Source organism: Plutella xylostella, chromosome 9 (assembly GCF_932276165.1).
Source record: "Plutella xylostella chromosome 9, ilPluXylo3.1, whole genome shotgun sequence".
Lineage (NCBI taxonomy): Eukaryota > Metazoa > Arthropoda > Insecta > Lepidoptera > Plutellidae > Plutella > Plutella xylostella.
Genome location: NC_063989.1, coordinates 4,499,893 through 4,516,268, shown reverse-complemented (window position 1 = coordinate 4,516,268; position 16,376 = coordinate 4,499,893). Strand labels below are relative to the sequence as shown.

The 16,376-nt window shown below is 38.9% G+C and overlaps 3 protein-coding genes across 5 annotated transcripts in view; 1 reads left to right on the top strand and 2 right to left on the bottom strand.

Annotated features, from left to right (window-relative positions):
* LOC105391060 (tachykinin-like peptides receptor 86C) overlaps nt 1-4,736 on the bottom strand; it is a 62,437-nt gene extending 57,701 nt beyond the window's left edge. Inside the window, exon 1 of one of the 3 annotated variants that reach the window (XM_038109441.2) lies at nt 4,234-4,736. The gene's annotated coding sequence lies outside the window, so the exon portion shown is untranslated. The remainder of the gene's footprint in view (nt 1-4,233) is intronic. The other 2 variants (XM_038109456.2, XM_038109447.2) reach the window with 2 other exon arrangements.
* Nucleotides 4,737-7,562: 2,826 nt separating this feature from the next.
* On the top strand, nt 7,563-10,150 carry LOC105391051. Its single transcript, XM_011562458.3, has 4 exons — nt 7,563-7,761; nt 8,208-8,919; nt 9,529-9,684; nt 9,955-10,150. The coding sequence occupies exons 1-4, from the start codon at nt 7,658-7,660 to the stop codon at nt 10,072-10,074; spliced, it is 1,092 nt and encodes a 363-aa protein (XP_011560760.3). The 5' UTR covers nt 7,563-7,657; the 3' UTR covers nt 10,075-10,150.
* Nucleotides 10,151-10,492: 342 nt separating this feature from the next.
* LOC105391791 (peptidoglycan recognition protein) lies at nt 10,493-15,722 on the bottom strand. Its single transcript, XM_038109485.2, has 4 exons — nt 15,507-15,722; nt 15,050-15,248; nt 11,624-11,742; nt 10,493-11,327 (listed from the first exon to the last, which is right to left on the bottom strand). Exons 1-4 carry the CDS (start codon nt 15,568-15,570, stop codon nt 11,125-11,127), a joined length of 585 nt encoding a protein of 194 aa, XP_037965413.2. The 5' UTR covers nt 15,571-15,722; the 3' UTR covers nt 10,493-11,124.
* Nucleotides 15,723-16,376: the final 654 nt, after the last annotated feature.

Genomic DNA, 16,376 nt, shown 5'->3' with positions numbered 1-16,376 from the left:
AGTCCCACTGTCAGTGTCTACGTCTCTGCACTTTACGTCATCACTGGCAGAGTGCACTGGTTGAAGACCTTTGTCTTCAGGCTTTGAGGAATGGCCGAGGAGAGGCATATATATGTGACGATGATTCCCAAATGCAGCCCAACCCAGTTAGATGCGCTTTTCAGCCTCCTTGTCGAAATTGCTTCTGCCTAGCCGAATAGTCTGCTTGAGGTAGACATATAGTTGTCTCACCAACAATCACCGGCTCCCGTTTGATGTGAACATTCTACATGACTTTCATCTTGCCCAAGTTCATACCGAGGCCTACACGTTGGCAAGCAGCATTTAGGCCACTTAGCATCCAGCTGAGTTCCTGCGGAGATGTATATTCTATGCTATTCTATTATCTGCTGGGGGTGTAAGTACCTGCACCTGGCTCTCTCGAATGGAACCTTTGTGGATATACCCAAGGTCTAAACTGCCTTTTTAATCTTGGACCATTTCCGACCACGCTGGTCCACTGCGGGTCGGTGGGTTCGCAAATCTAGATGTGCTAAATCTAGATATGCAAATATCCTCACGATGTTTTCCTTCACCGTAAGAGCGATGGTATGCATTGTACTTCAATACAAAGAACTCATTGGTACATGTCAGCGCCGGGATTTGCAACCGCATCTCCGGCATGAGAAGCGGGCGCTTGAGCTAAAACAGATCTTATTCATACATAACGTTAATTATAATACTTATATTGTGATTGTTTTTAATGATAAATTATATACATTTAGTTTTTATACATCGCGAAACGTACCCGTTTTATCGAACTGCAAAAAGAGGTAATTTGACAAGTCCTGTAGGTAATTTCAGTGATCGGTATCACCTGTATTACAAAAGATGGTAGGTAAATATATTTTTATTTGCCTAATCATACATACCATGGCGATGAAAACATATGTCACGGAAATGAATAACCTGGCCACGGAAATGAATAACCTGGCCACGGAAATTAATTACCAGGCCACGGCAATGAATACATCTTATTTTACAAGACATGGCGATGAAATTTTTTTCATTTCCATAGCAAATTTTGGCCACGGAAACCACGGAAATGAAAGCATGGCGATGAAAATCAAGCCTTTAAATATAAATAGCAAAAAAAGTATTAACTATTCGACGAAACAAACACTTTATAAGATGAATATTTTCAAAATGCTTTCTTTTGAATGCTTACTCAAGAAGACAAACTTAATTTTATAGAAGTTATATCTATCCACGGCGATGAAAGAAAAAATGTCCAGTGACCAAAAACAAATATAACATTCACTATAGCGCGAAAACGTGGGCACCTGTGTACCTCTTTCCACGTCGAGTAGTTAGGCGACACTTGTAAAAAACGATTAGCGCACCGAGGGGGGGACCATAGTTTATAGATAAAACAATATCCTTGATCATGTTTAGGTCACGGCGATGAAATGTAGTTCTGGGACACATGAATTTTCACTTACCGTTTGTTATATTATTTATTTATTTGAATAAACGTATTTCGTAACAATACTTTAACCATTAATGTATCAAATGAAACTAAGTTTAAATCTTAACACTCAATATTTTTTCATCAATGAAGAATAATACAAAACGAGATGACCTGGGGACAAACACGGCAATGAAAGATTTGGAGGTTTAATATTTTTTTGTAAAGTATCCATTAATCCTATTGATAAAATATTTAGTGCTTCATATAGATTACAATTCCACATAACCGGAAAAAAATATTAGAAAATTAGAACTTTGTTTTTTAGTAGCGATTTCATTGATGCCACGCAAATTTTGGCCGCGGGAAATTCACCCTTATGTTCACCCGTGTGTTGAAGATGTCTTATTTAGCTTTTAGAATAGATTCCTTGCCATAGTTGCGTTTTGAAAGATAGAATCGTTGCCATTGTTTAGTGAAATTCTTCTTTTGCAACTATTTGCAAATAAAATGAAGGCAGGAAAGTAAAGATACAAAAAATACAACTTTTAAAGTCTTTAAAAGTTTTTCCGACTTTTAAAACGTGACTTCAAATATCTTTGCAAAGTTTTTAATTGCTGTAACACTTTCATTGTTAAAATGTAAAATAAGGTGTTATGTATTTTTTAATTTGTCTTACATTCGTAGCCAAAAGAAACGTTATTTTATAGATAATGTCAATGTCCTTTTACCATTAATTAATTATTTAGAATGTATTTAGAATACTTATGATGTGTCAATGATCGTCTGTTGGTATGTTCCTACTAAATTCAATTATTTAAGTACATACTCAAGTATCATCATCATCCTCATTCTCAGCCCGTAATCTTTCACTGCTGGACATAGGCCTCATAAATGCTTTTTCTGGTCGATAGAACAAAGACAATTGAAACACGCGACCCGTGAATTTGATATGTTTCTAAGATAAGAAGGACTCTATTACAACGAATCTAAAATAAAGTAAATCTAGAATTTACGACTGATGAATCCATAACAACGCCATGACCAAAAACTATAAAAAATCTCAGTACACAATCACAAATCAGAACAACGCTACCCGCATTGTTTTCAAACAATGAATGTTCATAAATCGTGTTAACTAATACACCCATATCTCTTGGGTTGCCAGGGTATATGTATCTCCCTAACGGAGAAATTTCGCACCAAAACAACGGAAAGTTTAACTTTGTTCCCAGCCGCAGATCAGTCAGGTTTTAAGGAGTTATTTGTAAACACATGAATCCCATATCGTTTTGAACTAACCCATTGTGTGTTAAGGGTGAAAACTTATGAAAATGTTGTAGTATATAGCCATGCCTTGTGTTCAGGTAGTTCTGCTGGTGCCACTAACCAAGAAACCGAAACTCATAGAACGTGGGTGGTTCTAGATCACTGCAGGACATGGACCTCCTCCAAGACAGCAGGGGTTTTGCCATAATGGATATGCTTGGAAGGCTGGTTGGATGTATAATATATCCCAACACTAATATTTAAAATAAATAAAAAACACCACAAAAAATCACATGTAACAAATATTTATAAGTCCGAAGTAAAAAATAAAAAGTTTTATAATTTTCGAACAGCACCAAAATGATTTCTCTACGTATTTTCCGGCCTTTATCCATGAATTTTCCATAACCTAGGTACCTAATCAGTTAGTAATCTTATTATTATTGGATTAGCAATCTACAACATAATAGGCAAGAACTTGCTTATATCAAAGCTTCGTGAAAGCTTTCTCAAGTCTGTAATTAATTACGAATGGACCAAATTTAAGGGTTGGTTTGGAAAGTTGGACCAATTTACAAAGTTTCTTGAAAATTTGACCAGAATCTGCCCATGTAGGTACACATACATTGATTACATTAATTAGTTTACTGTTCTGAAGTTAAGGGTTAAGTTTTATTTTAAGTGCGTCGCTTTGCGTAGGTATAATCGATGAAGTTGAAATTTTTTGTGAATTGGTAAGTATTATGAATATGAAATCTTCATATCAATTCTTAATTCTTGTTTTGTTATATTCTATAATCAGCAAAAATAGCTGGAAAGCATTGTTAGTGTACTATCCAGCGTCAAAGATAGTAAATTTGGACTAACGAATCGAACTCACTGGCCAAAATGTGACAATAGCACGGGCTAACTCTACCTACACCCATAAAGGGATTGAAGGCGTAAGTATTTATGTAATACTTACTGTTATGTAGTATAAATACTACCGTAGTTAACATGTACTATGTACAACGAAATTATTACTCGAGTTAGGTAACTAGGTAAAAGAAAAAGTAGAAAAAAAAATACACGACATCTTGTCTTTTTTCCGCTTTAGGTTTTATGAAAATCTTTAATACGATTTCTGTATTATGAAATTAACGTCTACATTATAATCATTGTTTTATTTTTTTCGTAGTCATAGCTGAAGTAATAGTAAAAAAAAAATTAATGCTTGGAACATAAGCAATAGTCAATCAATTACGATGGCATTCATTTATTTAAAAAAAGTGCACCTTCCTACCCCACATGCAAGTGACTGAAATTTAAATTAAAACATGAGAGTTTAGGGTGACTTGCACCGAACATTTAAACGTAATAAATCTTGCTTGCCAGCTTGCCTTGACAGTATAATATATGCAGTGTGAGTATGTCAGAGCAAGCCAGCGATAGATTGAAATAAATTTTAAAATGTTTGGTGAAAGTCACCCTAAGTAAATATTTTATTAAAGTTACTAATTAGTTAAAATATTTCTCACCTAAACCACATCACAACACCACAAAAGTTAAAACAAGTTTTTCACTTTTTAAAACTACTAATCAACCAACAAATCACTCAACCAGACAACAGATATTAAACTTCGCACATCGTTTGAAACGTTTCGTTGGATTTCGGAAAACTTTCCGACGCTCACAGCGGCTTCGCGGCACCGTCGCACGTGCGAAGGGCATGCGGTCCAGGCCTCCACTGAACCAACCCTCACTGAATGCTGCTGAAAACACGAGGCACAGACTGCGCAGAACTTCGTAAATCTCATACGAGTTTCTCTAAAATCTAAGGATGTCGTTTGCTGTTCTGTTTTCTTGTTTACATCCTTTTAGTTACATCGTTTGTTTTTGTTTATTTGGATTATTGGATCAGACGGTTCGGAAACATTCTGTTTACATGATAAACTACAATAGAATATAAATAATTCTCTGAATAAAGTAGGTTAGTATGTATAAGTACTTATCTGGTGTTTGAAATTTTTTGCTGCAGAAATTTACAAAAGAGGTCTCGACAGTTTATTTCCCTCTACAACAACTATAAATCACTAAAAAAAGGTTTTCGCTAGGAAATTTACCTCCCTCGATGTCGGTCGCTAAGTGCCGAGATAATAGTCCTTAGCTTAGCTTAGCGAGATTTTCCTTCTCTCACAAGTCTTACGACCCACATCTAGGTGTTTTTTTTACATGAATACCTAATAATAGTTATTTAATTCGAAAGCTGTTGATGGAAAAAAAAACAATCTTGAAATTATAATTGCTGTTACTGCCGGATTAAGGTGGTTTTCCATCGGCACAGTGCGTCGCTCCTCCGATGGAAAATCGGCTAGGTCCTGGGGGTCTACTTAGAGATTGACCTCCCTGGGAACGCGTCATCGCGGGAACGCGGGAACGTTGGATCCTAGAGCATTAAGTACATAGTAAATAATCAAGGTTAACTGGTAGAATACGAATGAATATAATGTATAATTTATAATATAAGCTCGAGTAACCCTTCTATATTCCCCTCCTACATCCCCCTGGAATTACCTGTCATAGGTAGTTGTTCTAGCGAGCCGCAGGGCTTACCTTTGCTAAATACAATTACAACGGTATTATTCTTGGCAAGGTAAGTATAATTAGTCTGATAATAAATACATACGTAAGCCTTTGCATTTGGTATTGCGGACCTGTATAGTTGTATTAGATACTATTGCGCTACTATTTAAATTATCCAGTTTCACACCTGAAGACGTCTAGTTTATTAGAACTTCATGTAGTATAATAGTATGGATTGCAGCGCTGAGATTAGCTGATTAGTTGTCGTTAAGTAGGACTCAAGTTCATGCTTAAGTAGATTTATTCTAGTGTGAAAACTATATTTCAAGAGCAAGAGTTTAAAAAAATAAAATATGAGACTACCTTTTTGCTTCAACTGGTTGCCCCAATCAATCATTATAAATCTCAGCAGTTTCAAACATTGTTTGTTGCATGTTGCCCCAATAAACTTTTAAAGCACTTGTTCTCTTTCAAATCCATTGTTAAGAATCTACACATCCTTGCGATGGGTTGCTGCAGTTTTATTCTTAAAATCCATGACTGCATTCTCCTCGGCAACGTACTCAGTGTACTGATGCCACTTTGACTGACCGGCGGAATACTCTATTATACGTCCATTGTTGTTTGTCGAACAATGCAGCGTTCCTGTTTCAATCTGCCGAGAAAATGGCCGGATGAACGAACATAAAAACGTGACAAAGAAGATATTTCTAGCCTTCAACCGCTAAAATCATAACCATATTCTAGACTAGCTTTTCCCGCGACTCCCGCGAGCTCCGCATTGTCTTAAAAAGTTTTGTTGTGGTAATTCCGGCAAAAAAAGTTTATTAGTTAATCCTGCCCATAGAACGATGCATACTCTGCATGGTGTCAGCGTCAGCTTACCAAATGACACAATAAACAACAAATTGGGCCAGTCCTTTTCCCGTGAAACAGTAACAAACATCGCGAACATACCCGATGCGCTACAGCGGCGCTCCAGCCGCGACAAAACCCTCAGCGAGTTATTGTACTGGTCGACATTCGAGTATGTTGAGACCACAGGCTACAATAGTACATTCACGTGCAATGAAAACGTTCCACTTACGAATTGTCGACACCAAAAAAATGAACCCGATTATTTATTACATTTAAGTAATACTTATAGACTTTTATCAAAATATCTGCGTTTTAGTAGGTAATATTCTGATGCGCTGTTAATTGTGTACTTCAATATTGCAGACGGCGCTAGCCTTTCCGTGTAGGAGTAATTCGGTGATTTTCTCACTGGAACTTTTTCATTGCTCATGAGTATATGTATAATATATATGCTTTGCGATATAAAGTTATTAAAGTCTGTCTCTTCACGTGTAGAGATAATAGCGTCTTCCTTGTAAGATAAACTAGGGTAGAAGGTTTACCAACATCCGCCACACGCAACCCAAGAAGCGGATGCAATTTATTACAGCGGAGTGCTGTTTTCATATAGGTACCTTTTACGAATTTCTAAACGTTATAAATATATACTCGTATGTATTATATAAGTCTCTGTTGATCTTGCGGCAGAATAGATCTCTTAATAACAATGATTCGTTACATCAGACAATGTTCGTTCGTCTGTCCATCGTCAGAAACAGAAAAGTCTGTTCTTGGATTTCCTCGTCTGTTAACTTCCTAAGTTCGTCAGCACCGACTGGGCGGTGTCCCACGCTACGCTTGCATGCAATTATGTGGTCGCCAATCGAGAAAGTTCTTTTGGAAATCAATAAACGTAGTGTGCTCAAACTATTACCTAATTGTTACCACAAACCTGCCCCTAGGCTTTTGAAAACTCTAATGAATGTTCAGCGCCTTATTCAGTCCAACCTTGCGTTTATAAAGTCTTTAGTTCTGTAGAAATCAGTTTTCTTCTTAGTAATGGACTACGATTCAATATTGGTTAGGAATTATCATCATCATCAGCCTGTAGTCCACTGCTGGACGTAGGCCTTTCCCAAAGCACGCCACTGGATGCGATCTATAGCTTTCCACATCCACATCCACATCCACATCCAACAATAAATTATCGTGATGACCGGAATAGGGCACCTGGACCCAAGCCAACAAACCACTCGCCAATCCGAATGTCCGGCCGGTTGATGTGAGGAGCCCACTGACCTCTTTTAAAAAGACTTAAAATCTTTTTTCTGTACCTACCCTCTATTACTCAAAATAATATCTCACTCGGTACTAAAGCTAGTCAGAATATTAACGGCCGCGTTTTTTTTTGCCCACACCCCACACATGTCATTGCCACTATCACAATAACTGTCAAAAATATGACACCAACAGCAACATCAAAATCTCAATAAATATAAAAATAAATTTTTAATGATTACATGAACTAAAATTTTTTGTGCAATGTTTAACTCATCAAGACGAAGAAAATTTACCGTCCAAACCAATTCTGTGAGACGCAACGGAGCTCCCTCGCGGAATGTAAATAACTTGGCTGAACATGAGAGGTACGGGAAATAAATTGGTATTGAATAGAATATTAGTATGCTGAAATACTTAATATATTTACTTTCTACTAAGAATATCAATGTCGTCCTCGGCTTTCCTCATCCAACGACTACTCGCCCTTTCTTGCTATTGTTAAAGCATTTTATAAAATTATAGCACACACGCACTCACGCCTTGTACTACTGTACTCCCTTGCGGGGTAGGCAGAGGTGCATTGCTGCACCCACTTTTCGCCAGAGTGTTATGTTAGTCCCAATGTAATAGGGGGCGGGCCTATTGCCATTTTACGGGCACATCCCAGACCCGAGAACAAATATCTGTGTTTAAACAAATATCTGCCCCAGCCGGGAATCGAACCCGGGACCATCGGCTCAGTAGTCAGGGTCACTAACCACTACGCCATTCGGCCGTCAGTAATAAAATTATAGATTGTGGTTTATTGCAGTTCTGTTTCACTGACCTCAGAACTAAGTTCTAATAAAGTCATCGATGTTGAAATAAAGAAGAAGCAATCTAACGATAACAAATCTAAAAGAAGCAAGAAAGATTGCCATTTTGTTCCCAAGAATCATAATACTGTTGTTATAGGCAATGCTGATGAAGATAATTATTCAAGTAAATCTTTATCACCTTTAAGAATACCTCTTAAAATCAACCCACCTAAACTCTCCCAGTCTTGCACTAAAGATACGCCAAACCAAAAGTTAAATAAGAATAATAAACCTAAAACTAATAATAATACAACAGAAGGACCCGCAATAAAATTTGAAGCAATGACAAGAGCTACAAGTGCTACAGATCTTGCAGAAGACAGTAAAGTGTATGTAGAACGAGAAATAAACACAGACATAAATTACACGGATTCATTTGACGGGAACGAGCGCCCTCGCACGGGCAGTAACCATTCCATTGATGATTTCATGTGTCGAATATGCCATGGTGGTGATTCAGTGTTGGAGCTTGGGCGGCTGGTGTCTGCTTGTTTGTGTCGCGGCACTGTTGGCCGAGTACATGTGAAGTGTCTGGAGCGATGGCTGACCGAGTCGGGAAAAACGCGCTGCGAATTATGTGGTGCCAAGTATTTGACGAGACGAGTGCACAAGTACGGTGTTCTGAAAGCTTTGCTCATGTGGGTGGTGAGCCAGAACGCGAAACAGGTATCTAGAACTCGGTCCAAGCAATTTGAAAGTTCCTGAAGTAACCTACGATTATACTTTTGTGCTCTACCAAACTAACGAACCGCCTATTCAATATATAAAAGATCAGTTGTTTAGTTTGACAAAGCACAAAAGTATAATCGCAGCCAACTTCAGGAACATTCAAGTTGTTTGGACCGAACTGTAAACGGCCAATATGAATTAATCATTATTGTATTCGATTGCTTGACTAGCGATTTGATCTGCCTTCTTCAGTGAAACGATTAATATGCTTGTTGGTGTGACGGCGCATGTTAATCGTACACATTGAGTGATTGCCGTGAACTGTACAGTCTAATCAACGTTGCATGTTTGCCCTTGCGTATTGAGTAAACGATACAATACAGCATATAAACTTTACTCTTGAAGTAAATAAATGGCTTTCGCGAGTAGTTTATCACCAAAAAAGGTATAATGAATAATAAAAGTTCGTAAATAATTGCAGTTTCATCTGGCAATTTGGTTACTTTACGACTTTTATAAGTTTGCCGAATGAAAAATTACATATTTAGTAGATAACTCTGTAAGCCTAGCATTGTTCTTGTGAATAATTTACTGCTTTGTTTTCAGCTAATGGTCGATAGTATTGGCATCATGTTGATGTCTCCCCTGGCTGTGTTGGCTGCTTGGCTCTCTGGCAGGACCTTGGCTGGTCTCATGGCACAGGACAGCCAGGTGACTCCGTGGCCACTGGCGTCCACCTTTGTGCTAGCTTGTATGACTTTAGTAAGTTCAAAATATTTTGTGTAGCTTTTCACGTGGGTTATGAATGACGAAGATTACACTCACGCGCAATGAAAAAGTTCCAGTGAAAATACCACCAAAGTACTTAGGTACCTACTCCTAAACGGAAAACACTTGGGCTCATTTTTTAACTTACAGTTGAACATTTCCATTGCCCTTGAGTGTATCTTCTAAAAAGTGTATCACGAGAAAGGCAAATTTTGGTATAATAAAACAATACCACTTTTGCAACATCCTGTATAATGTTTCCAGGTGTGCTACTACTGCTGGATCGTGTCGGCGGCCACCAGGCACGCGCTGGGCTGGTGGGTGTGGTACCGCTCACAGTACGAAGTCAAGCTGGAGCTCACTGCTGCAGAGGAACCCATGTAACATTGTATTGGTGTGTATTTACGGCAACATGAACCCATGTTACATTGTTTTGGTACATATAGAATAGATTAATTGTCATTTTGCGTTTTGCGTCTCTCAGGAAAAATACATTTGCAGTAAAATAAATAAAAAAAAATTATCGAAATGCGGACGTTATTTCATTAAGGGCCTGTTTCACAGTGTCTGGATAGTGGCTACCTGTGGGATAAAAGACGTGCTGTCACTATCTGTAATTAATTTATGTTTTAGACAGTGACATCATATATTTTATCCCACAGGTAGCCATTATCCAAACAGGTCATTGTGAAACAGGCCCTTAGTATTTAATTTACCGAGTTATTGCAAACCGCTAACCGCTTTATAGTTAACGGTTAAGTAAGTAAAGTGTAGACATACAGAGAGGTGGAGCTATTGCATGGGTAGATACTGAAAAGTAGAAGATTTTGTTCCATTTTTGTCCTTCACTTAAGACTTAAGTTTCAGCTCAGCGATTCGATGCATACGAGTAGTCAATTAGATTATGCAGATCATCTTTAACTTTATTGAAATAATTATGTTCTATTCTGTCGGCTCTACTATAATTTGCTGCCAGTTGTTAGTGCATATTGTATTTATGATAGTAAAATGAAAAACAGTGATTAAAACACAGAGTTTTAAATTTCAAATCTAGATAATACAATTTTATTATCATTAACATGAAACTATAATGTACATTGTACAGGATAAACATATCGGTACGCGTATAATTTATTCAACTAACCTACTCATTTACCAATATTTGTAATCAACAATAAACTATGCATGTTTTATTTATATTTCTACAGATATGGGTAAATTTTTGATTCGATCGTGGATGACGAATTGTAAGTGTATAACTTTATAAGCTGCGGCCGCTACACAGGTCATTTACGTCGATAAATTCGTTTAATGCACGTTCCACCAATCACAGGCGAATCGCGATATACTGACATTTATCTACGTCGATAACGAACCCGTGTAGCAGCAGCTGGTTGTATTTATTTATAGCGTATAACATAACATAACATTACTTTAGTTGTTTATGATGTCATCAACATTTTCAAGGTAGTGTGGCCACTTCTGGATAATTTCGTACAGATTCTTCCCTGGACTCTCAGTTGGTCTCAGCTGTCTATGACCAACTAATGAGTACGAGGGAGATAGATGCTCTTCTGTCACCCCACATTCAATTAATTTTTCAGCAGCAAGCAAGGAGGCATTGGTTGGGATGATATCTGTAATATACATATTATTTAGAATATTATTTTCATGTCATTTTAGTAATTCAATTAAAATTAGGTACTTACTAATATCTCAGTACCAAATTATACGACGAAATGTAAGTACCAAAAGCATGTATTATTACCAAACCCCTTACAAGTAGGTACTCGTATAACCGATACCTAAATGTACCAAGAGCGGGATGCCATGGAGGAAGCTGAGGCTTCGATATACGTCCAGCAGAGTGCCTTGTGATTGGCTAACGACACTAGTCCTAACCTACCTAATGTAATAATTATAAAGAACCTGCCATTAAAATTGCCAATGAAGGATATGCCGACAGACTTCCTGTTGTAGCCGTGAGTGTGAGCCCCCATGTGGAGCCAGCCGGGACCCTCGTACACCAAGCCGTTTCCACCAATCAGGAAACTGGAAAATTAGAGATAGAGATGCCGGATGTTTACAAATATTTATAGTATTACGTTATGCAAAAATACGAAACAATTTATTTTCAAATTACAGCGATGTTGCATAAAAATATTTTTAATAATGCCAGGATAGAATCCTCACTTAAATTACTTTACAACGCCGAAAACTGAAGCTAACCTAAATCTTAATCGGTAATAATATCGCTTAACAACCAATTCCTTCTACAAGAAGAAGCCACAAAGGAAGTGGACGTGGATTAGCCCCGATGGGAAGACTAAAAACGAGATCGACTTCATATTGACGGATAAGAAGCACATATTCAATGATGTCTCAGTGATCAGTAGGGTTAAGACCGGCAGCGATCACCGACTCGTAAGAGGCACTTTGAATATAAACTGCAAAATAGAACGCTCCCGTCTAATGAAGTCCACGCTCCGTCCTACTCCTGCTCAAATCCAGGATCCCGAAAGCTTTCAGTCTGAGCTTTGCGACCGCCTGATATGTTTAGAGAATTGCGTTACAGTTGACGATTTAAATAATAGGTTTGTGGAAACTGTCCGAGAGGTAGGATCGAAATATTTTTCGTCCCGAACCAACCGAGGACCTCAAAAACTCTCAGATGGGACTCTGAGTCTCATAAGAGAACGGAGAGAAATGAGGTTGCAGTCTTCAGTTGATATGGTCGAATACAGACGTCTAAACAGACAGATCGCCAAAGCAAGACGTTGCGATATGAGACGCTACAATTGCAAGCGCATTCAAGACGCAATAGAGCAAAACAAGTCTTTGCTAGAGATCGACCTGTTCGGCAGACTCTGTTGACCCAACTGAAGACCGACACTGGCAACACCGTTTCATCAGTGCCCGAAATTCTGGGAGAAATTGAGAGATTCTACGGACAGTTATACACCACAACACAAAACCCTATTACCAGCGGTGCTCACGACAGCCGAGCGCCACTCACCCGACACTATACCGAAGATATTCCGGACGTCAGTCTAGACGAGATTAGTATAGCTCTCAAACAGCTAAAAAACAACAAAGCTCCGGGAGATGATGGAATAACGACAGAACTTCTGAAAGCCGGCGGTAGACCGATTTTAATAGCACTTCGGAGGCTGTTTAATTCCGTCATACTCGAAGGCACAAGCCCGGAGGCATGGAGCAGAAGTGTAGTGACTTTGTTCTTCAAGAAAGGCAACAAAGCCCTATTGAAGAATTATAGACCCATTGCACTTCTGAGCCATGTGTACAAGCTGTTTTCGAGAGTTATTACGAATCGTCTCGAGCAAAGACTCGACGACTTCCAGCCACCCGAACAAGCCGGGTTCCGAAAAGGCTATAGTACCATAGATCATATACACACGCTTCGGCAGGTTATACAGAAGACCGAGGAGTATAATCTACCTTTATGTCTAGCGTTTGTGGACTATGAGAAAGCCTTTGATTCTATTGAGCTCTGGGCGATGCTTCAATCCCTTCAGCGGTGCCATATAGACTATCGCTATATCGAGGTGTTGAGATGTATGTACAATGCTGCCACAATGTCAGTTCGATTACACGAACATAGCACAAAACCGATCCAGTTGCAAAGGGGCGTGAGACAGGGAGATGTTATTTCTCCGAAACTGTTCACCTGTGCACTGGAAGATGTTTTTAAGCTTGTAGAGTGGAAAAGACTGGGCATTAACGTCAATGGCGAATATATCTCTCATCTACGATTTGCTGATGACATAGTTATTATGGCGGAAACGCTGGAGGAGTTAGGCGAAATGCTCACAGACCTCAATGATGCCTCTAAACAAGTTGGGCTGAAAATGAACATGGACAAGACAAAGGTCATGTCGAACGAACATGTTTCATCATCGCCCGTAACTGTAGGAGGTGTCACCATCGAAGTTGTCGATCAGTATCCCTACCTAGGACAAGTGATCCGATTAGGTAAATCCAACTTCGATAAAGAGGTAGCTCGTAGAATCCAACTCGGATGGGCAGCGTTCGGGAAATTACGACACATCTTCACTGAAAACATACCTCAGTGTCTGAAAACAAAAGTTTTCAATCAGTGCGTGTTGCCAGTGATGACTTACGGAGCCGAGACGTGGTGCTTCACCAAAGGGCTTATCCACAAGCTCAGAGTTGCTCAGCGTGCTATGGAAAGGGCTATGTTAGGCGTGTCCCTGCGCGATAGGATTCGTAATGAAGAAATCCGCAGGAGAACTAAAGTTACCGACATAGCCAAAAGGATTAGCACGCTGAAGTGGCAATGGGCTGGCCACGTAGCCCGCAGAGCCGACGACCGCTGGAGTGGAAAGGTTCTGGAGTGGAGACCCCGTGTCGGCAAACGGCGTGTCGGTCGCCCCCCAACCCGTTGGTCTGATGATCTGCGGAAGGTAGCGGGAAGCCGCTGGATGCAGATGGCGGGTGACCGTTTGGGGTGGCGATCGTTAGGAGAGGCCTATGTCCAACAGTGGACTACAGAAGGCTGAGAGAGAGAGAGAGAACAACCAATTCAGTCGCTTGAACAGGAAAAAGCTCAAAGCTCTTCTTAAAGTAGATGCTTCAGTTCAGTCGGCAGTTCACAGGAAAGAACAAAGTAAAATACTAGCTATTTAATTAAATAGAAAGTGACTTGCTCCGTGTCTGGCTTCTCAGTTTTCTCTTTGAGAATTTCCAATTCGTGACATTGTATGTTAATGTGCTTCGAGTTTTCTTATGATAAAAGTTTTAAGTGCATTCATGAATTCCTGATAAATATTTACCAACGGACAGATGGCGGGAGACCAGACGAAACACGGAGTTTCAAAGAACTGTCATGCTCGGTACGATTAATGCAACGAGTTAAAGTCATGTTTAGCGCAGAAGAGCTGTGAAATATGTCCGTGAAGGTAGAGTTCCATGCAGTTTTAGGTCCCATGGGGGTCACATATACGAGTTTCTGAACTCTGCTGCGCGAGCCACGACTCTATCTCGCTGTATTATCTAACGTGCCGATTGCACGACAGCTCTGGTTCGTTCGTTTTTCGTCAGTATGTAGAGTAACCCTACACACCCGAGTCGATGACTTACCAACTCACAGCTACCTAGTTAAGCTTAGGTGCAATGCTACCCAATATATTTATAGGTATGCCATAAAAAAACCCTGTTCGTGTCCGGGTATCGAATTCCCGCAGCAGTCTTCTAAATGGATTTTAGAGCGTTTGATTTGCTAAGCTACTTGCTAGGCGTCTCGCTAGACTCTAGGCGCTAAACAAGCCGCCCCCGGCCTAGCCACAGCCTATACTACTTCAGTCAATAAAGAACATACTTCGGTCCTATATCCCAATAGTTCAAACTCTGCATATGATAAATTTGTATCCACTGCACGTATTCCTGGCATTCCTCATCGGTGTTGCAGGTGTCGGTGGCGGTGTGCTGGATGATCACCAGGTCGATCGGCCTTGGGAGGTCTTCCTCCTGGGTCGCATTCACCCCGCCCCATTCATTTCTTGTTAGTACATCGCACTCTGGAAACATAATAATTATATACAAATTAAATATTCAAAAAAAGGGTAGTTACAAACATTAGCTATGTGAGTAGAGTACCTCTACGTAGGTGCACATTCGAAAGTATATAGTACAAGAAAAAAAACTAGTAATATCTAGAGTATCTAGTAAGGTTAATGAATCCACTTATATATTTTAAGTGTCCATTTAACAAAATTGGCCATGCTAACTTTCTGAAGATTATGAAAAATAATACAAGGCATTATAAAAACACTAACCTGCATAAGCTGAAGAAAAAAATAAAAGAGAACATAATAAAAAGACACCCATAAAAGTCAACATGATTCTTCGGTGAAACGTTTTCAAATAAAGTTAAGAAATTTCCAGAGTAGTGTTGCGCGGGTTTTATTGTGAAAATCGGGGAATAATCCGGATCGGCGACCGTTTTTTATCACTTTTCATTTTCATAGTGCATACTGAAATGATAAAAGTAGAAATGAGTGCAATTGTGTATTTATGAATAATTTTATTTTTTATATGATATACTAAGATAAATACTAGCCTAGTTGCCTACATCGTTACATTTACATGTTTCCAGGAAATAAAGAACCTATACGAGTACACTTACATAAAAACGTTTCTGAATCGTTGATAGAAAAATCGCGTAATTTAAGAATAACCAAATAATAAATCCAGAATCGTGTATGTTGAATGCTGATAGTGATGGGCACAGCTTCAATGTATCAAATTCGTAATGTTGGAGTGACCCCCCATTTTCGTTATCATTCATACGAACATGCATAGCTAAGCCTAGTTTAGGTTTCCTGGGCACGTTTTTTTAAATAGAAAAGTAGATGATTGACACGGTGATTAAATAATTTAAATTTAATTATTTCATTTATGGGCTTTGGCAATGACGATATTCATGTTAAATAGAATAATCAGAACTAATGCTGCATTTTTATACTCGTGAACCATTATTTACATATTTACCTACGTGCATGATACATTTTTTATAGCGTACAGATAAACAGATGGGGTTCCACAAATAGTTATCACCCCTATAGATTTCTATTTTCCTGTGGAACTCCATAGAAACCAATGCGCATTGAGTATCAATGGTCCGTACCTTCCGTACAGTACAGTAC

Coding starts and splice junctions, on each gene's coding strand:
- LOC105391051 (XM_011562458.3), top strand. CDS start 7,658: ATGTTTAACTCATCAAGACGAAGAAAATTTACCGTCCAAACCAATTCT. Junction 8,920..9,528: donor TGAGCCAGAACGCGAAACAG/GTATCTAGAACT, acceptor CTTTGTTTTCAG/CTAATGGTCGATAGTATTGG. Junction 9,685..9,954: donor TGCTAGCTTGTATGACTTTA/GTAAGTTCAAAA, acceptor TAATGTTTCCAG/GTGTGCTACTACTGCTGGAT.
- LOC105391791 (XM_038109485.2), bottom strand. CDS start 15,570: ATGTTGACTTTTATGGGTGTCTTTTTATTATGTTCTCTTTTATTTTTT. Junction 15,249..15,506: donor TTTTTCTTCAGCTTATGCAG/GTTAGTGTTTTT, acceptor TTATGTTTCCAG/AGTGCGATGTACTAACAAGA. Junction 11,328..11,623: donor CTTCATTGGCAATTTTAATG/GCAGGTTCTTTA, acceptor TGTATATTACAG/ATATCATCCCAACCAATGCC.